The sequence below is a fragment of the Pseudophryne corroboree genome, unplaced genomic scaffold, assembly GCF_028390025.1.
Source record: "Pseudophryne corroboree isolate aPseCor3 unplaced genomic scaffold, aPseCor3.hap2 scaffold_573, whole genome shotgun sequence".
NCBI classification, from domain to species: Eukaryota; Metazoa; Chordata; class Amphibia; order Anura; family Myobatrachidae; genus Pseudophryne; species Pseudophryne corroboree.
The window spans coordinates 317,177-335,867 of record NW_026970172.1 but is presented as its reverse complement, the minus strand read 5'-3'; the positions used below and the strand labels follow the sequence as shown (position 1 = coordinate 335,867).

General features: G+C 43.4%; 1 protein-coding gene across 2 annotated transcripts in view; it reads left to right on the top strand.

The window, feature by feature from the left end:
- Positions 1 to 8,628, top strand: part of LOC135033561 (uncharacterized) — a 39,046-nt gene extending 30,418 nt beyond the window's left edge. For both annotated transcript variants that reach the window (XM_063954192.1, XM_063954193.1), the window contains exons 2-10: positions 250 to 330; positions 475 to 591; positions 1,019 to 1,120; positions 1,368 to 1,538; positions 2,599 to 2,667; positions 6,311 to 6,404; positions 7,451 to 7,570; positions 8,311 to 8,349; positions 8,489 to 8,628. In XM_063954192.1, the coding sequence (XP_063810262.1) occupies positions 255 to 330; positions 475 to 591; positions 1,019 to 1,120; positions 1,368 to 1,538; positions 2,599 to 2,667; positions 6,311 to 6,357 (582 nt within the window). In that variant the 5' untranslated portion in view covers positions 250 to 254 and the 3' untranslated portion in view covers positions 6,358 to 6,404; positions 7,451 to 7,570; positions 8,311 to 8,349; positions 8,489 to 8,628. The remainder of the gene's footprint in view (positions 1 to 249; positions 331 to 474; positions 592 to 1,018; positions 1,121 to 1,367; positions 1,539 to 2,598; positions 2,668 to 6,310; positions 6,405 to 7,450; positions 7,571 to 8,310; positions 8,350 to 8,488) is intronic.
- Positions 8,629 to 18,691: the final 10,063 nt, after the last annotated feature.

The window sequence follows — 18,691 nt, the reverse complement described above, 5'->3', positions numbered from 1 at the left end:
CTAATGCTGACCTTCTGACCTGTCGACGTACAGTAGAACATGTCGTCCTGCAGTTGTGATTCTGGCATCTGTTTAGCATTTGCTGGAAATCCCTCAGCTGGCATACGGACCGTATCCTTTGATTTTTTTAATTCATTTTTAATGATTAATTACTGTATAATATGGGTGCATACTGTAATTATAGTATAATTTTTTTTGGAAGGGGGTGACGATTTGGTAGGGATTTTAAATAATGTTTCTTTTTCACAGAATGTATGCCCCGCCTCCACCCATCTAGCCAGGGAGCTGATACTCTGGAGGGCCCCAGTGGCACCCTCCCTCCCTTGCCAGGTAAGTACAGGGGCAGAGGGTTTCACCTTGGCAGTAGATGCTACGTTACTGCCAGGCCTGCTGTTTGCTTACTGTGGGGTGGGGGTGGGGGGTTGATACAGTGACTACTGTACAGGGACCAATGTTTTTATTAATTTTCCACAGTGACAGGCCTCCAGGCGTACCTGGGAACATTGCGCCCTCCGGCTCCCACCTCCACCACCACCACCACCACCACCACCGCCACCACTCCACCTTCCAGCATTCCCGGAACCTCAATAAGTAAGCTAAGTCAATAGGCTGCAGGGAAGAGGGCTTTGGCTAAGTCACCTCCAGGGATGGTTAAGTTTAGGCATCGCTGGTGGAGGTTAAGGATAGTCTATGGCAGGGAGGGTTAGGGCTAAGCTGTGGAGGAGTTTTTGGGGTTAGGCTGCAGAAAAGGTGGGATAAAGGTAGGGGGTATGGTAAGTACTGTATACTGTGTTATGCTTAACTACCCCAAAAGTTACTGCCGGGCCTGCTGTTTTTGCTAAGTACAGGGAACAATGTGTTTGCTTACTGTGGGGGGGGGGGGGGCAATGTGCTTTATTCCTGTCGGGATGAATGCTTCTGTTTGATCACTGCTGGGGACAGTGTTAATGCTGTGGGCAATGTGCTTAATACAGTAACTACTGTACAGGGGCCAATGATTTTTATTATTTTTCCACAGTGACAGGCCTCCAGGCGGATCAGGGCCCACCGTGCCCTCCAGGACCCGCCACCATCTGTCCACCCATCCTTCACTGGAGAGGCAAGCACAGCCCTCCCCATAGTAAGTACAGTACTTGTTTTTGTTATTTTGTGAGTTTTTTTAATAAGGACTAACTGTATGCATACAGTATACTGTATTTTTAAATTGTTGAAAATGTGTGTGTCTCACTCTCTGTTTCTCTCTCCCTCCTCTACACAAAAGACTTAATTATTCCCTATTATACAGTATACAGTATCATCAACTCATCTCCTCCCACCCTCCCCGGTCTGTCTTACTGAAAATTGTGCTACCATTTTTTGGTCCACAGTTCAGCAGGAGGAAGCAGGGCCAAGCAGCCCTTCAGGCCCCAGCATGGACAGCTACGAGTGCTGGAGCAGCCCTGAGCCCCTGGAGCCAACTGTATACTACGAATCCTTCTCCTCCGATGAGGAGGTGACAGCAGCACTGCCTCCTGTATGCACCAGGCCTCTCCCAGGCTGTAAGTACTGAACTGTACTGTAGATCATGGCCCTCATTCCGAGTCGTTCGCTCGGTATTTTTCATCGCATCGCAATGAAAATCCGCTTAGTACGCATGCGCAATATTCGCACTGCGACTGCGCCAAGTAATTTAACAATGAAGATAGTATTTTTACTCACGGCTTTTTCTTCGCTCCGGCGATCGTAATGTGATTGACAGGAAATGGGTGTTACTGGGCGGAAACACGGCTTTTTATGGGCGTGTGGATGAAAACACTACCGTTTCCGGAAAAAACGCAGGAGTGGCTGGAGAAACGGGGGAATGTCTGAGCGAACGCTGGGTGTGTTTGTGACGTCAAACCAGGAACGACAAGCACTGAACTGATCGCACAGGCAGAGTAAGGTTGAAGTTACTCAGAAACTGCAAAGTAGTTTGTAATCGCAATATTGCGATTACATCGGTCGCAATTTTAAGAAGCTAAGATACACTCCCAGTAGGCGTAGGCTTAGCGTGTGTAACTCTGCTAAATTCGCCTTGCGACCGATCAACTCGGAATGAGGGCCCATGTTCTGTTGTTAATGATGATTTACAGTATGATGACCCTATGGATTTCTGCCCTAAGAAAATTTTTATCTTCCCTGAAGCGGCTCAGTGTTGATAGTGTGATAGTATATGTAGTACTGTAGATACTGTACAACATACAGTAATACTGTAGTTGTCAAGCCATCTCACTGCTGGTCTTCCTCTGTTTTTCTGTATGGATACTGTACAGTACTGCACCTTTCTGCGCATGCTGTCCAAAGTAGAGTAGTATACAGTAGCTACAGTACAGTAGGTACTGTAGGAGAACACAGATTTGTCTTTTGAATTAGTGATTGATTTGTTCTTCGGGCACTCCATGGTACAGCACATTACATTACATTACAGTATACAGAATTTTGGGCTCCAGCATCAATAATCTTCTTACTGTACTTTATTGGTGTTCACATGTGCTGCCGTATGATATTGTATAGTTTTTCTGTATGCTGTACTGTATTACTATCATTTCAGAAAGTGAACGATCATTTCTTTATCCACAGTGCATTCCCCCATACTACCAGAGGAGGAATCTAAGGATGGGGAGTGGCCTGAGACTCCTCCACTACCATGTAAGAACTACTGTACTGTACAGTACATTACTGACTGTACTGTCTCTGACTTTTAGTAATACTGGTGCTCATTCCAAGTTTATCGCTAGCTGCATTTTTTTGCTGTATAGCGATTAGGCTAAAAATCTGATTTTCTACGCATGCGTATGCACTGCAATGCGCAGGCGCGTCGTTACGGTTCCATGCCGTTTGAATGGAATCTACCGACGATTCCATTCACACGGCAGAACGCAAGAAGACTGACATGAAAGGGGCGTTTCTGGGTGTCAACTGACCATTTTCAGGGAGTGTTTGGAAAAATGCAGGCATGTCGGAGAAAATGCAGGCGTGGCTGGCCGGTCACTGGGCGGGTGTATGACGTCCATTCCTGACATGAATAGGCTGTAGTGATCACAAGGGCTAAGTAAGTTCCGAGCTACTGTACTCTGAAACTGCACAAACTGTTTTTGCAGAGCTTGGCTGCACAAGCGTTCACACTCCTGCAAAGCTAAAATACACTCCCCTGTGGGCGGTGGAAAAGCGTTTGCACGGCTGCTAAAAACAGCTAGCGAGCGATCAACTCAGAATGACCTCCACTGTCTCTACACTACAGTACACAGTGGAGGATTTACCACAAGTTAACCAAAGCATCTGCTTAGGGTCCTGTAGGTCTCACGGGTCTCTGCTTGCCATAAGAGGCCCACCACAAGGCTGTATACACTATAGGACATTACTGGAGTATTTTGTACAGTATAACATACAGTACATTAATTTTGCATATAATTTTAAATTCCACAAAGGTGGGTGTGTAGTGGAGGGAGTTGGGTGGACAGTGGGGGCAGTACGGATGGTGTAATGGTTAGCATTACTGCCTCACAGCACTGAGGTCATAGGTTCGATTCCTACCATGGCCCCAACTGTGTGGAGTTTGTATATTCTCCCCGTACTTGCGTGGGTTTCCTCCCACAATCCAAAAATATACTGGTAGGTTAATTGATGCCCAACAAAATTACCCTAGGCGTGAATGTGTGTACATGTGGTAGGGAATATAGATTGTAAGCTCCACTGGGGCAGGGACTGATGTGAATGAGCAAATATTCTCTGTAAAACGCTGCGGAATATGTGTGCGCTATATAAATAACTGGTAATAATAAGTACAGTATTAGGGATGCTGGATTGTTTGAGGGAGGGGTGCCCTGAATCTGAATTTTGATTAGGGCCCCGTGAGGTCTACGGCAGAGAACTAAACCTACAGTATACCTCAGAGTACTCAACTGTACTATACAGTACCTTCTCTACTGTAATTAAAATAAAACACCACATGTGCAGTGTACATTATTGTAAAGTGTATCTCATGCCCCACCTTTACCTTCTCTATCCATTGACTGTATTGTGTGTGTTCACATGGGTTTGAGGTACAGTACTGCACAGTAAACTGACAGTGCACTATTTTTTACAGCAACGCCTGTAGAAGAGGTAGACCTCCTAGGTACAGTACTGTAATTTTTAATAACTTTCAGTATTAAGATCCCTCATGGCTGTTTACAGTATCAAGTGGGAATAATCTTCAGACTTCTGCAATGCTTGCTGAATCCAGTACAGTACAGTACAGTACTGTATGTTAAAATCTACTGCACTAAAGTACAGTATTTTAATGTATTTGCCATTCAACGGTCAAAATCAAGTAAATACTGTAAGGTTGCCATTCATGTATAACTACAGTACCCCCAACATTGCCTAGGATTATGACTTCCAAAATACTGTAGCCCTAGTATTGTACAGTACTATGTATTTTTTCCAGTGGGGAGTGGTAGGGCATTGTGGGGATTTCCTTGTTGCATTTCATATGCACTGTATGTTTATTCGTGGCAGGGTTTGGGAAGGCACAGTAAGAGGAGGGTGGGACAAGCTGCCTAAGTAGCCCTCTCCTATCTGTAATTACAGTACAAAGTATTAATGTACTGTATACTGTATTATGCTTTACTACCCCAATATTTGCAGCCATGCAATGCTTTTGTACCTACAGTATGCTGGGGTGTAGGGCCAGACATGCTGGGCGTCCCCCCGCACAGGGCCGTAACCAGGTGTGTGCAAAGTGTGCGTTGCACACAGCGCACTTGTGATGGGAGCGCATTTGGTGCTGTGTCCCCGATTGCCTGCCCTGGTTGTTGTTCATCGTGTCAGCGCTGGCGAGTTCCCCGCTGCGATGTTTGCAGGAAAAGTGTTCCGCTGCAGCCAGGGACACATACGTCTGCGGGGTCAGGCGGGACACTTGTGGGAGAGGCGGCCGGCAGCAGCTCCGGTGCGGTGGCAGGTGAGCACTGGGGCTGCTCAGCGTTTAACACTGGCAGCCAGCGGCGCATTCAGGAGGGGAGGGAGAGACACGGGCCAGTGATCCCCATTCCCCCTGTCGTTACTGTGCATTTCGTTTTCTCCAAAGTAAAGCAGAGCCCGTCTGGTTCAATAGAGCCGGCGGGCACTAGGACCCGCGCGGCTATAACAGCAGGGCTGTCCGGAATCACGCGTGCTACTGCAGTAGCACAGAGCAGCAGCAATTGGGAAGTTTGAACACGGCGCCTGCGGTGGATCCACTGCAGTGAGAGGTACATATTGGGGGAGGTAGCCGTGCTGTCTAGTTTGAAGGAAGGGAGAGTGTGCTGGGAACAACGAAGGGGCTGAGGAGGGAGGGAGCATGCTATGGACATTAAAGGGGAGGGGGGGGGAGAGGGAGGGAGGGAAAGAGGCTGTATTGTGAAGTGAACATTAAAGCAGGTGGAAATGTGCTGTGGACGTTGAAGGGGCTGAGGAAGGGGGAGAGTGTGCTCAGGACATTGAAGGGGAGGGGGGGGAGAGTGTGCTCAGGACACTGAAGGGGAGGGGGGAGAGTGTGCTTAGGACACTGAAGGGGAGGGGGGGAGAGTGTGCTCAGGACTCTGAAGGGGAGGGGGGGGAGTGTGCTCAGGACATTGAAGGGGAGGGGGGGAGTGTGCTCAGGACACTGAAGGGGAGGGGGGGAGAGTGTGCTCAGGACATTGAAGGGGAGGGGGGTAGTGTGCTCAGGATATTGAAGGGGAGGGGGGGGAGAGTGTGCACAGGATATTGAAGGGGAGGGGGGGAGAGTGTGCTCAGGATATTGATGGGGAGGGGGGGAGAGTGTGCTCAGGATATTGAAGGGGCTGTGGATGGGACAGTACAATAGTGTGAACATTGAAGTGGCTGGGGGGGTATGAGAGTGCTGCGGTGTGGACATTTAAGGGGCCTGTGGGGGAGTACTGTGAGCAGGACATTGAAGGGGGTGAAGTACGGTGAGGGGGAGGTAGTTGGCATCCCAATGGATGGGATGCCGGCGGTCAGAAGACCGGCGCTAGAATCACGGCACCTGTCAGAATGCTGAAGCTGGAATTCCGAACGTAAATATGTAGGGGAGGGTTAGAGTTATGCTGTGGAAGGGGAGGGTTAGGTTTCAGGAAGGGAGAGCGAGGGTTAGTTTAGTTTCTCGCCCCTGTCGGGATTATGGCAGTTGGGATGCCGGTGTCAGTATTCTGACCACTGGCATCCTAACTGCCGGTATACTGTAACCAACCCCTGTGAGGTGTAGTACTGTACATCTTTTTTTTAACTGTGCTGTCTCGATTTTATTTTAACAACCGACTGTAATGCACAGATTGTGGAGAAGAGCCAGGCCACCATCACTTGGAACAGCTACCATGACGACACGGTGATCAACCAGGAGTCAAGACCCATAGCACGGAAAGCAGGTAAGGCTGATGGCCTTGTTTTTTATATGTAACCACCAGCGTGATGAAAATGAGGGGTGCAGCTTTTTGGGACAGCATACCTTGTGAGGCTACACCCCTTGCAGCGAGGCCATGCCTCTTTTCTGTGAGCATCAAATATGACTAGTGCCATTGACCTCCCACGCTTACCTATCATGGTGCCCCTTTTAATTTTTTTCTGGATCCGCCCCTGCCTGCTGTACTGTGAAAAAGGTGACTCTAGCTGCCTTGATGTGTAAAAGGGGACTCTACTTGGTGTAATGTGTGACAGGGGCTCTACATGGTGTAATGTGTGTGTAAGTGGCGCTACAGTGTGGCGTAATTTTTTTTTTTTTTGGGGGGGGCGCTGATGTGGTTTCTTGCACACAGCGCTAAAAAGTCTAGTTACGGCACTGCCCCCGCATGTCTGTGAAACTGATTGTAGAACTGATCGTAGATGTGCTAAATGTAGCACATCTACAGTACATCTACTATCTGATCTGAAATAGGCCACAGGTGTGATGTGCACCTTGTGAAATTTAAACCATGTGAGGGTGAATGCTTCTGTTTGATCACTCCTGGGGACAATGTGAATGCTGTGGCCAATGTGTTCGATACAGTAACTACTGTACAGGGCAGGGACGTGCAGTGAGCTAAAACGCTAAGGAGGCACTAGCTAGCACCAGAGCCAGATTTACACACAAAATATGAGCCAAAGGGTACATCTGGGCATTTTACACAGGTGCAGCAGTATAAACTCCTGGAACTTTGGTGAGTTTTGATCAGAGATGTGCGGAAAAGATACACAGGTGAGGCACTGCATCACCTGCCATAGACTTTTTACTCCAGAGATTTGACTATAAAAATGATTAGAATAATGCAAAAAAGATATTTCAAACATATTCTTTGTATTTTTCATATACTTTATACAATCAAAACTCTGCTACAAATGTAAGTATGACAGGAAAGGCTCTGCCTCACCTGCCTCCCCCCACCGCACATCACTGGTACAGGGGCCAATGTGTTTTATTATTCTTCACCATTGACAGGTCTCTAGGAGGGCGAGGGCCAAACATGGTCTCCAGGACCCCCCAGCACTCCTGCTACTACCACCACCCGACCACCCACCCACCCACTTCATGATGCCAGCACATCTCTACCATCAATAAGTAAGCATTCCTGCACTGTACATTGCTGTACATGTACTGTACATGGAAAAATACTGTAAAGTATAGGAAAAGTCTACATTACTGTGTATGGACACCTCTGTCCAGTAAGAACGTTACTGTACTGAAAGAATCCAGCAAGACCATTGCTAGGTGTGGGTGAGCCGTTGCTAAACTTGTAGAGAAAGTCAGAGGAAACAGTAGTCATTTTAGGGGAGACTAACTTAAAGGAGGCAGGTGCGATCAGTTTAGGGTTAGGCTGCAGGGGTAGGGGGGTTAACATTGACACTAGATGCTACGATAACTGGTGAGGGTTAGTATTACAGTGTAAGGAGAACAGGGAGTTTAGGGATAGGCTGCAGGGAAGAGGGGTTTGGGTTAGTCACCGCCAGGGATGGATAAGTGTAGGCATCGCTGGTGGAGGTTAAGGTTAGTCTATGGCGTGGGGGGTTAGGGCTAAGCTGTGGAGGGGTTTTTAGGGTTAGGCTGCAGAAAAGGTAGGTTAGAAGGTAGGGAGTATGGTAGTACTGTATACTGTACTTACTGTACTTACTGTACCTACTGTAACTACTTACAGGATGGTCACCATTGAGTTGCCTAGTATTGTACAGTACTGTATTCTACTGGACTGTATACTGTATTATGATTTACTACTACCCCAAAATTCCCTCTGAGTGACACTAACAATACTGTAGAAATGTACATTCCGAAATGACAAAAAAAATTCTGTTTGTTTTTTGCAGTCTCACCACAGCCAGAATCCGGCAATCCACCTCCTCCCGGTAAGACATTTTTTGTTAAGTTAAGGTTCATTTCACCACTGTTTCTCAACCTTATCTGTATCTAGATCTTATCTGTATCTGTACAGTACTCAACCTGTATTACTGTTCTGATACAGTACATTGTTTTTTATTTTCACAGAACTCCGAAGACTAATGTCACTGGCAAACACCCTGTTTGACTACATTTATCGTTCTTTGTAAAAAAATATTTATTATTACTGTACAGTATTAGTTGTTGTTCATTTAGTGTATTACAGTACATCTTTATCCCAGACAAAAGTGTTTGTTTATTTTTTTGGTTTCACATCACACCTGATGAACCTCTTCAACTGTGCCCAGACCAATTCAATAGGATTCCTGTCCGGTGACCTACAGTACACTAAAGAAATATACATTATATTAGCGTACTGTACAGTACAGTAATTCAATCAATACAAAGTCAACTACAGTACAGGTTGAGTATCCCTTATCCAAAATGCTTGGGACCAGGGGTATTTTGGATATCGGATTTTTCCGTATTTTGGAATAATTGCATACCATAATGAGATATCATGGCAATGGGACCTAAATCTAAGCACGGAATGCATTTATGTTTTATATGCACCTTATATACACAGCCTGAAGGTAATTTTAGCCAATATTTTTAATAACTGTGTGTATTAAACAAAGTGTGTCTACATTCACACAATTCAATTATGTTTCATATACACCTTATATACACAGTCTGAAGGTCATTTAATACAATATTTTTAATAACTGTGTGTATTAAACAAAGTTTGTGTACATTGAGCCATCAGAAAACAAAAGTTTCACTATCTCACTCTCGCTCAAAAAAGTCAGTATTTCGGAATATTCCGTATTTCGGATATTTGGATATGGGATACTCAACCTGTATATACTGTAAATACTGTACATACCATAGTGTATTGTACAATAATTAGTGAATACAGTAGATTAGAATGATACTCACTCTGGCAGGGTGTACGTTGCCAATCTACTGTATTTGGCGGTGTGTGGTGCCAATTTATTCCTCTCTTTCATGAATTTTGCATTTCTTACACCCAACAAACTGCATTTGGCTCAGTGTACAGTAGTTCAGTGCATGGTAGGAAGAAGATAATAGAAATACAGTATCGTTAGTACAGTAGTAGTATTCGTATGTTCACAACATGCCACAACAATGCTTAACAAAGTGTTTCTCTAAATCTGACATTTCAGATACAGCCTACAGTACAGTACAGTATACTGTAGATGTCTGGAATTGAGTACTGTCAGGCAGGTGCGCAAATAGAACTTTGAGGGCCCCATAGCAAAACCTTCAAAGTCCACCCTGCTGGTGTCAATATCAAAACCCATATATCAATATCAAAAACAAGAAAGAGAAGGGGCAGGGGGAGAGAGTCTACAGTGTACAATGGGGGTAATTCCAAGTTGATCGCAGCAGGAATTTTGTTAGCAGACGGGCAAAACCATGTGCACTGCAGGTGTGGCAGATATAACATTTGCAGAAAGAGTTAGATTTAGGTGGGTTATTTTATTTCTGTGCAGGCTGCTTTATTTTTACACTGCAAATTAGATTGCAGATTGAACATACCACACCCAAATCTAACTCTCTCTGCACATGTTAAATCTGCCTCCCCTGCAGTGCACATGGGGGTAATTCCAAGTTGATCGCAGCAGGAGCTTTGATAGCAATTGGGCAAAACCATGTGCACTGCAGGGGAGGCAGATATAACATGTGTAGAGAGAGTTAGATTTGGGTGGGTTATTTTGTTTCTGTGCAGGGTAAATACTGTCTGCTTTATTTTTACACTGCAAAATAGATTGTAGATTGAACACACCCCACCCAAATCTAACTGTCTCTGCACATGTTATATCTGCCTCCCCTGCAGTGCACATGGTTTTGCCCAATTACTAACAAAAATCCTGCTGAGATCAACTTGGAATTACCCCCATAGTTTTGCCCAACTGCTAACAAAATTTCTGCTGCGATCAACTTGCAATTACCTCCAATGTACTATAACAATGTACAGTGCACTGTATAATGCAACAGTAACAAGCCTTGAAACTCCCTCCCCCCCTTGCTGTTATCACTACAAAGTCCCATACAGGAGCAGGAGAGGGGGAGAGCAAGACAGAGAAACCTCAATACTGTACAGAACTGTAAGAAACACTCACTGTACTGTACAATACTGTCAAATAATGTTCATGCAGTAAGCACATTGCGGTACCCACCACAACACAATAATGTACTGTACCGTACCTTTTTTATTGATGAGTGAATGACCATATTCTCTCTTCACCCTTCTTCACGTTGAAGGTCGTGTCCAATAGGTGCCACAGTTTGAAGTCACCAGTTGCTGTGCTGTTACAGTATGCCTCTCCATGTTTTTTGTCAAAGTCGAAAAATATTGTAATGCATACATCATGTACTAACCCCATACACATGCCCGCTGCGCGTGCACTTATTCCGCCGTGCGTGCACATATCCGCAATTTGCGTAGGATCGCTCCTGCGATCATGCGCGTGGTATGGGTATTTACGGCGGAGTTTGTGAGCGCATAGAGGGTTATCAGAACATTACATATTTAGCCCAAATAGTGCACATTGTACACATAGCTCCCCTACACCACATCAGCAAGTATCAACAGTTTAAATTATTCCAGGACTAAGGTAATCACATTTGCATGATAGCAAGGGACAGACAAAGGTTATAAGGTGATGTCTAGTATCCAGCTGTAGGGTATTTTAAGGGAAACATTCTGGTGTTGGTTTGAGGAAGATTGCATGTTCCTGAGGATAGTTAGATGCAGAAGCAGAATATAGGTTTAAACTGTATTTACTGTATATTATGTATGCGGGGGGGAATCCAGAGGATACCACCCACAAGAGCAGTTGAGAAAGACATCGCCCACCTTTTCAAATCAACCTATGACCTCTCCTGTAATGTAGAGATGCATCTCTGTGTCCAATAGACAAAGGGATTACAGTGACCATTGTATTGTATATGGAAGTTGTGTATAAAAAGCCTGTTGTTGCCTGGCCTGTCAGAAGACTCTGAACGCTTTCTACCTGATAAGCGGAGGACCGGCCGGGTTGCACAAGCGAACATTCTCACGTATGTACATTGGAGGTCATTCCGAGTTGTGCGCTCGGTAAAAATCTTCGCATCGCAGCGATTTTCCGCTTAATGCGCATGTGCAATGTCCGCACTGCGACTGCGCCAAGTAAATTTGCTATGCACTTAGGAATTTTACTCACGGCATTTTCATCGTTCTGGCGATCGTAATGTGATTGACAGGAAATGGGTGTTACTGGGCGGAAACAGGCCGTTTTATGGGCGTGTGGGAAAAAACGCTACCGTTTCCGGAAAAAACGCAGGAGTGGCCGGAGAAACGGGGGAGTGTCTGGGCGAACGCTGGGTGTGTTTGTGACGTCAAACCAGGAACGACAAGCAGTGAAATGATCGCAGATGCCGAGTAAGTCTGGAGCTACTCAGAAACTGCTACGAGGTGTGTAATCGCAATATTGCGAATACATCGTTCGCAATTTTAAGATGCTAAGATTCACTCCCAGTAGGCGGCGGCTTAGCATGAGCAAATCTGCTAAAATCCGCTTGCGAGCGACCAACTCGGAATGACCTCCATTGACTGTAGCCATTATTCTGTTGTAGATTTATCTTGTTAGCCTGTAGTGTATAATTTGTACTGTTTTACCTTTTGAAATAACCCACTGTGGCCTTAGAACCCTGTGGTTCAACTACATATCGGTGTTGTGTCCTCATTTCCCTGCTAGGGTTTAAAGCGTATTTAACTGTATAAGGTTTATAAGTTTTGATAAGGTGTACGCACTGCGGGTACTTTATACCGTCAGCGCTACTTAAGGTTTAAGGTATAACATCATTGCAGTGCTTTGCCTGCATAAAGGTTTAAAGTGTAACCATATTATTACATTGTATTACTAATAAGGTTTAAAGTTTATCAATTGTGTGTGTGCGCGCTGTGCGTACTCTGTACACTCAGCGCGGTGTGTGTACGCCAAGTATGTACCACGTACGGGACTCTGTATGCAAATAGCGTACAAAGTGCGTAGCGCGTGTATTCAGTCTAGCGGCCATAGCAGCTCCACGGTAAAAGTGTATCTAGAGGAATAGCTTTATGGTTTAAGATAATATCGACATTATCATTTTATACTGGGCATCCGTAGCAATCCATTTAAAGTGTCCTTCAGCTTTACCAATTCAACATCTCCCATCTTGTATCGGGCATAGCACCGTGACAGTATGTCCTTGTGCAAATTATCGGGGATTGCTTTCTTCTTTAGAATCTGTGGCACTGCCGCAGACATTTTCTTGGTAAGTGATGGTGAACAGGCTCCAGAATAGAATGCTTTGGTTTTCACCATCTTCACACTATGCAGTGCACTCTACAATACACAATAATAAGACTCAAGTACATGTACAGTACAGTAGTAACAGTATAGTAGCAAATTATGGTTCAATTACAGTACTACAGGGCTTTGTATGAGGGGGTGCAAGTTCCTTCGTGAAGTACTGTAAATGTCTGGTGAGTGTTAAATGAGAGTACATACTGTACAGTAGACGTGAGTCGCAGACATGGCCACATTACAATGCCAGGGGCTGGGATTTCATGTAGAACATACTGTAGCAGCATGTTAGGCAGTGAAAACAGTGGAGAAGTGAAGCAATCAGCATTGTGTTAACATTTATAAATTGCATACTATAGTATAAAATTATACTGAGAATCTGATTGGTTGCCATGGGTAACTTCTCCACTTCTTCATGTTTGCCACTACTTCATGACTAAGGGGCTAATTCCGGCCAGATCGTAGCCCTGCAAAAATGTGCAGTGCTACGATCAGGCACACAGATATAGTATGCGGGGTGACTAGCCCGCAGGGGTGTATTTAGGGGTCAGAGCAGCCCTGGCAAAGTAAAGGACTGTTGCCCAACCCATACAGTATTTGAAATAGGGAAGGCACGTGTGTCAAAAAAGGGGCGTGTCCACTCAATAGTACCCCAAATCAAATTACAGCACACCACAATAGTGTGCCTTACTCACATTATGGAGCACAGTAATGTACAGGACATTATTCACATTATGCAACACAGTAGTACCATGGGCATCTGTAGAGAGGAGGGGACCTGTGTGCAAGACTCCATGTATGGGCCCCCTCCTCTCTCGTAGCCGTCACCACTGCTGCTAGCGCTCTGAGTGCCAGAGTCTACAGCGCAAAAAATGGCAGCTGCTTATGCATATACCTGTACCTTCTATTTTGGATATACAGTATCTGAATGAGACTAATAATAAGTACAGTATACTGTTAGATACAATATGATCCTGCCTGTACCAGGTGACACATTCACCCAATGTGACTGCATTCTGCGATGCAATCTTGGGTGATAATACAATATTTAATACACCAATGCATTTCATTGTGTTCTAGGACTAATGACATCCAAACAATGATATGAATTCAAACAAAACACAGTATTTAAAGAAGGGGACATTTGTGGGTAGTAACTGGCCATTTCTCAGGAAAAATACAGGCCTTCCCAAACATTTTCTGGGAGAGTGTGTGACATCAGAGCCGGCCTGATCAATCAGTTTGGATCACATTGTCATGAAACAATTACCAGCAGAGTGAAAGGAGAAGTCATCTATTGTTTAGAAATTCATTATCTGCATATTGATGTGTATTCTGGGCAAAGTGGATTAACTCTTTTGGAGTGAAAGGAGACATCATCTATTGTTTAGAAATACAGTATGTTTGACTGGGGGGAGGGCTGCCATGCAATCTGTTATACAGTATGCACCCACAGTGCCAGATACACAAACAGTATGCCCCCATAGTACCAGATACACATATGCAGGAGGGCAAAACAACAGTGGGCACAACTACTGGGGCAAATCTACTGGGAGCAAAGCAACATCTGGCACAACTACTGGGGCACAGCTACAGGGGGCACAAATAGGACTGCTGCTTATGCTAATGCTAACCGACAATTTGTACACACTGTTACGACAATATCCATAGCTAGCGTGATCGTGCGGCAGTGTGCATGGAGACCATCTGGTAGTCGTACTGTGCATTCATGAGATACTGTAGGTACCCAGTTGCACTTTGCATTCAATATTTCTGCCCATTTGAAACAACAGAAACACAAAGCTAGTCCGAAATAGGATTGATGCTTATGCTAATATTATCCATCATTTTGTACACAATGTAACGACTAGATGAATTGAGTGAACAGGACAGCAGCGAGGCCTTGTATTTAGCAGAAGCTGACTTTTTTATATAACGATAAGTAGAAACTTAAAACACCAAGTAACTTTAATGTATTAAAAGAAGAATAAATAAAATAAATGGTGCCAAACTCCATATCGAACCCGGGTTTTCAAGCATTGCAGGCGGCCACTGCTCTAGTTAGGCCACAGCCAACCATGGTAGAGTCAGACCCTCCAGGTGTATATGGCATGTGTTTTATCTTGGTGATTTAAAAAAAAAAAGGTAGCTGCTTACGCTCATGCTAACCGGCAATTTGTACACACTGTAACGACAATATCCATAGATAGCGTGATCGGGCAGCAGTGTGCCTGGAGACCACCTGGTAGTCATACTATGCATTCATGAGATACTGTGGGTACCCAGTTGCACTTTGCATTCAATATTTCTGCCCATTTGAAACAACAGAAACACAAAGCTAGTCCGAAATAGGATTGATGCTTATGCTAATATTATCCATCATTTTGTACACAATGTAACGACTAGATGAATTGAGTGAACAGGACAGCAGCGAGGCCTTGTATTTAGCAGAAGCTGACTTTTTTATATAACGATAAGTAGAAACTTAAAACACCAAGTAACTTTAATGTATTAAAAGAAGAATAAATAAAATAAATGGTGCCAAACTCCATATCGAACCCGGGTTTTCAAGCATTGCAGGCGGCCACTGCTCTAGTTAGGCCACAGCCAACCATGGTAGAGTCAGACCCTCCAGGTGTATATGTCATGTGTTTTATCTTGGTGATTTAAAAAAAAAAAGGTAGCTGCTTACGCTCATGCTAACCGGCAATTTGTACACACTGTAACGACAATATCCATAGATAGCGTGATCGGGCAGCAGTGTGCCTGGAGACCACCTGGTAGTCATACTATGCATTCATGAGATACTGTGGGTACCCAGTTGCACTTTGCATTCAATATTTCTGCCCATTTGAAACAACAGAGACACAAAGCTAGTCCGAAATAGGATTGCTGCTTATGCTAATATTAACCATCAGTTTGTACACAACATAACGACTAGATGAATTGAGTTAACAGGACAGCAGCGTGGCCTTGTATTTCGTAGAAGTGGACTTTTTTATATAACGATAAGTAGAAACTTAAAACACCAAATAACTTTATTTTATTAAAAAAGAATAAATAAATAAATGGGTACCGAACTCCGTTGCAAACCCGAGTCTTCAAGCATTGCAGGCAGCCGCTGATCTAGTTAGGCCACAGCCGACCAAGGTAGAGGAAGGCCCTCTGGGTGTATATAACATGTGTTGTATCTTGGTGCTTTAAAAAGAAAACAAAAAGGTATTTGCTTATGCTAATGCTAACCGGCAATTTGTACACACTGTAGTGACAATATCCATAGCTAGCGTTATCGGGCAGCAGTGTGCCTGGAGACCACCTGGTAGTCATACTGTGCATTAATGAGATATTGTGGGTACCCAGTTGCACTTTGCATTCAATATTTCTGCCCATTTGAAACAATAGAGACACAAAGCTAGTCCAAAATAGGATTGCTGCTTATGCTAATATTAAATATCATTTTGTACACAACATAACGACTAGATGAATTGAGTGAACAGGGCTGCAGCGTGGCCTTGTATTTAGTAGAAGCTGACTTTTTTATATATTGAGAAGTAGAAACTTAAAACACCAAATAACTTTATTGTATTAAAAAAGAATAAATAAATAAAATAAATGGGTGCTGAACTCTGGTATTCAAGCATCGCAGGCGGTCGCTGTTCTAGATAGGCCACAGCCAACCATGGTAGACACAGGCCCTATGGGTGTATATGTCATGTGTTGTATCTGAGTGCTTTAAAAAAAAGGTCCGAAATAAGCTCTCCGGAAATTTGTACACACTGTAATGACAATATCCATAGCTAGCATGATCGAGCGGCAGTGAGGATGGAGACCATCTGGTAGTGACTGAAAAACAAAGCTAGTCCAAAATAATTCCCATATAAAGGGTAGTAATTAATGGTGGCCCTATGAAGGATCCATTGGCTATTTGAGGAATGCGCTGTAGAGTTTAGGAACAGCGACATCTGGTGGACAGAAAGTAGAATGCACGTTACAATTATAACGTGACGTCACATTTATAACGCAATTTATAACGGGAGTTATAGTGCAAGGAGCGTGTGCGAGATGTATCGCGCCCGCTATGCAGTATGCAGCAACAATATATGGGGACACATCTGTAGCATGATAATCCATACTGACAGCTCTGGATAGTACCAGTACATTTCTTGCTGGACTTGGTAATGCAAAGAACACATTAAACAGCTTCACTTTTTCTCAAAAAAAAAAAAAAAATTGACTATTAAATACCTATGAGTCTTAAACTAGAGCATCAGTAAGCACTGCTCGCATAATGGATACGCCAAGGGTTGTGTGTTCAAGTCCCATCTGGGGTAGAAGTCATTACAGCAAGTGTTTCATCATTAGAGTTGATATTTTATCCTTGCTTCATCTGTACAACAGTCTTGCAGTGTTTAGCTTGCAAAAAAATGACCACAGAAGCTGAAAAATGAAATTTATTATGATAACATTGTTGTTGTTTTTTTAAACTTTTCTATCACAGTGGACAGCTTATTCAAGTGTCATCTGGCATGCATGTTCCTTTGTTGCTCATCATTCATCACCAAAAATGATTTTCTTTTTCAATTCTTATGACTGTACTGATTAAATTGAATAAAATCCAAATCTAGCACAACCAACATATGCTGCTAAGTTCTCCAGTGGCGCAATTGGTCAGCGCGTGGTACTTATAAGACAGTATCTGTTGCGTAATGCTAAGGTTGTAAGTTCAAGCTTCATCTGGAGCTCCTTTGTTTACACTTTTTTTTAAATTTTCTTATGTCATTAGTCATTGATTATAATCTGCTATCTTTATATTTAATATGATATTACAAAGTATGGAAGAAAGAAAGAAAAAACACAAACGTGATTGTGAATTTAAGTCGTCAGCACACATCTGCTTTGGTTAAAATCCACTACACATCTTCCTTCAGTCATCCAACAAAACAGCAATGGAAAAGATTAACATACTGTTGGTAAAGCAGTTGCATCAAATAGATTTTTTGCAATATAGCATGATAATCCATACTGACAGCTCTGGATAGTACCAGCACATTTCTTGCTGGACTTGGTAATGCAAAGAACACAGTAAACAGCTTCACTTTTTCTCAAAAATAAATAATTGACTATTAAAAACTTATGAGTCTTAAATGAGTGCATCACTAAACCCCAGTGGCCTAATGGATTAGGTACTGGCTTCTTAAGCCAGGGGTTGTGGGTTCAAGTCCCATCTAGGATGGAGGTCATTACAGCAAGTGTCTCATCACTCGAGTTGATATTTTATCCTTGCTTCAACTGTACAACAGTCTTGTAGTGTTTAGATTGCAAAAAATGACCACAGAAGCTAAAAAAATGACATTTATTATAACATTGTTGGTGTTTTTATTTTACTTTTCTATCACTGTGAACAGTTTATTCAAGTGCCATCTGGCATGCATGATCCTTTGTTGCTCATCATTCATCACCAAAAATGGTTTTCTTTTTCAATTCTTATGACTGTACTGATTGTATTGAATAAAATCCACATCTACCAAAACTATCTCATGCTGGTAATTGCTCCAGTGGCGCAATTGGTCAGCGCACGTTACTTGTAAGACAGTATCTGTTGAGCAATGCTAAGCATGTGACTTCAAGCCTCACCTGGAGCTACTTTTTCCTTTTTTTTTTTCTTTTTCTTATGTCATTAGTCATTGATTCTAATCTGTTATCTTAATATTTAATATGATATTACAAAGGATGGAAGAAAGAAAGAAAACACACTAACATGATTGTGAACTTAAGTTGCCAGCATAGATCTGCTTTGGTTCAAATGCACTGCATATCTTCCTTCAGTCAGCCAACAAAACAGCAATGGAAAAGATTAACACACTGTTGGTAAAGCAGTTGCATCAAATTGATTTTCTACAATATAGCATTATAATCCATACTGACAGATCTGGATAGTACCAGCACTTTTCTTGCT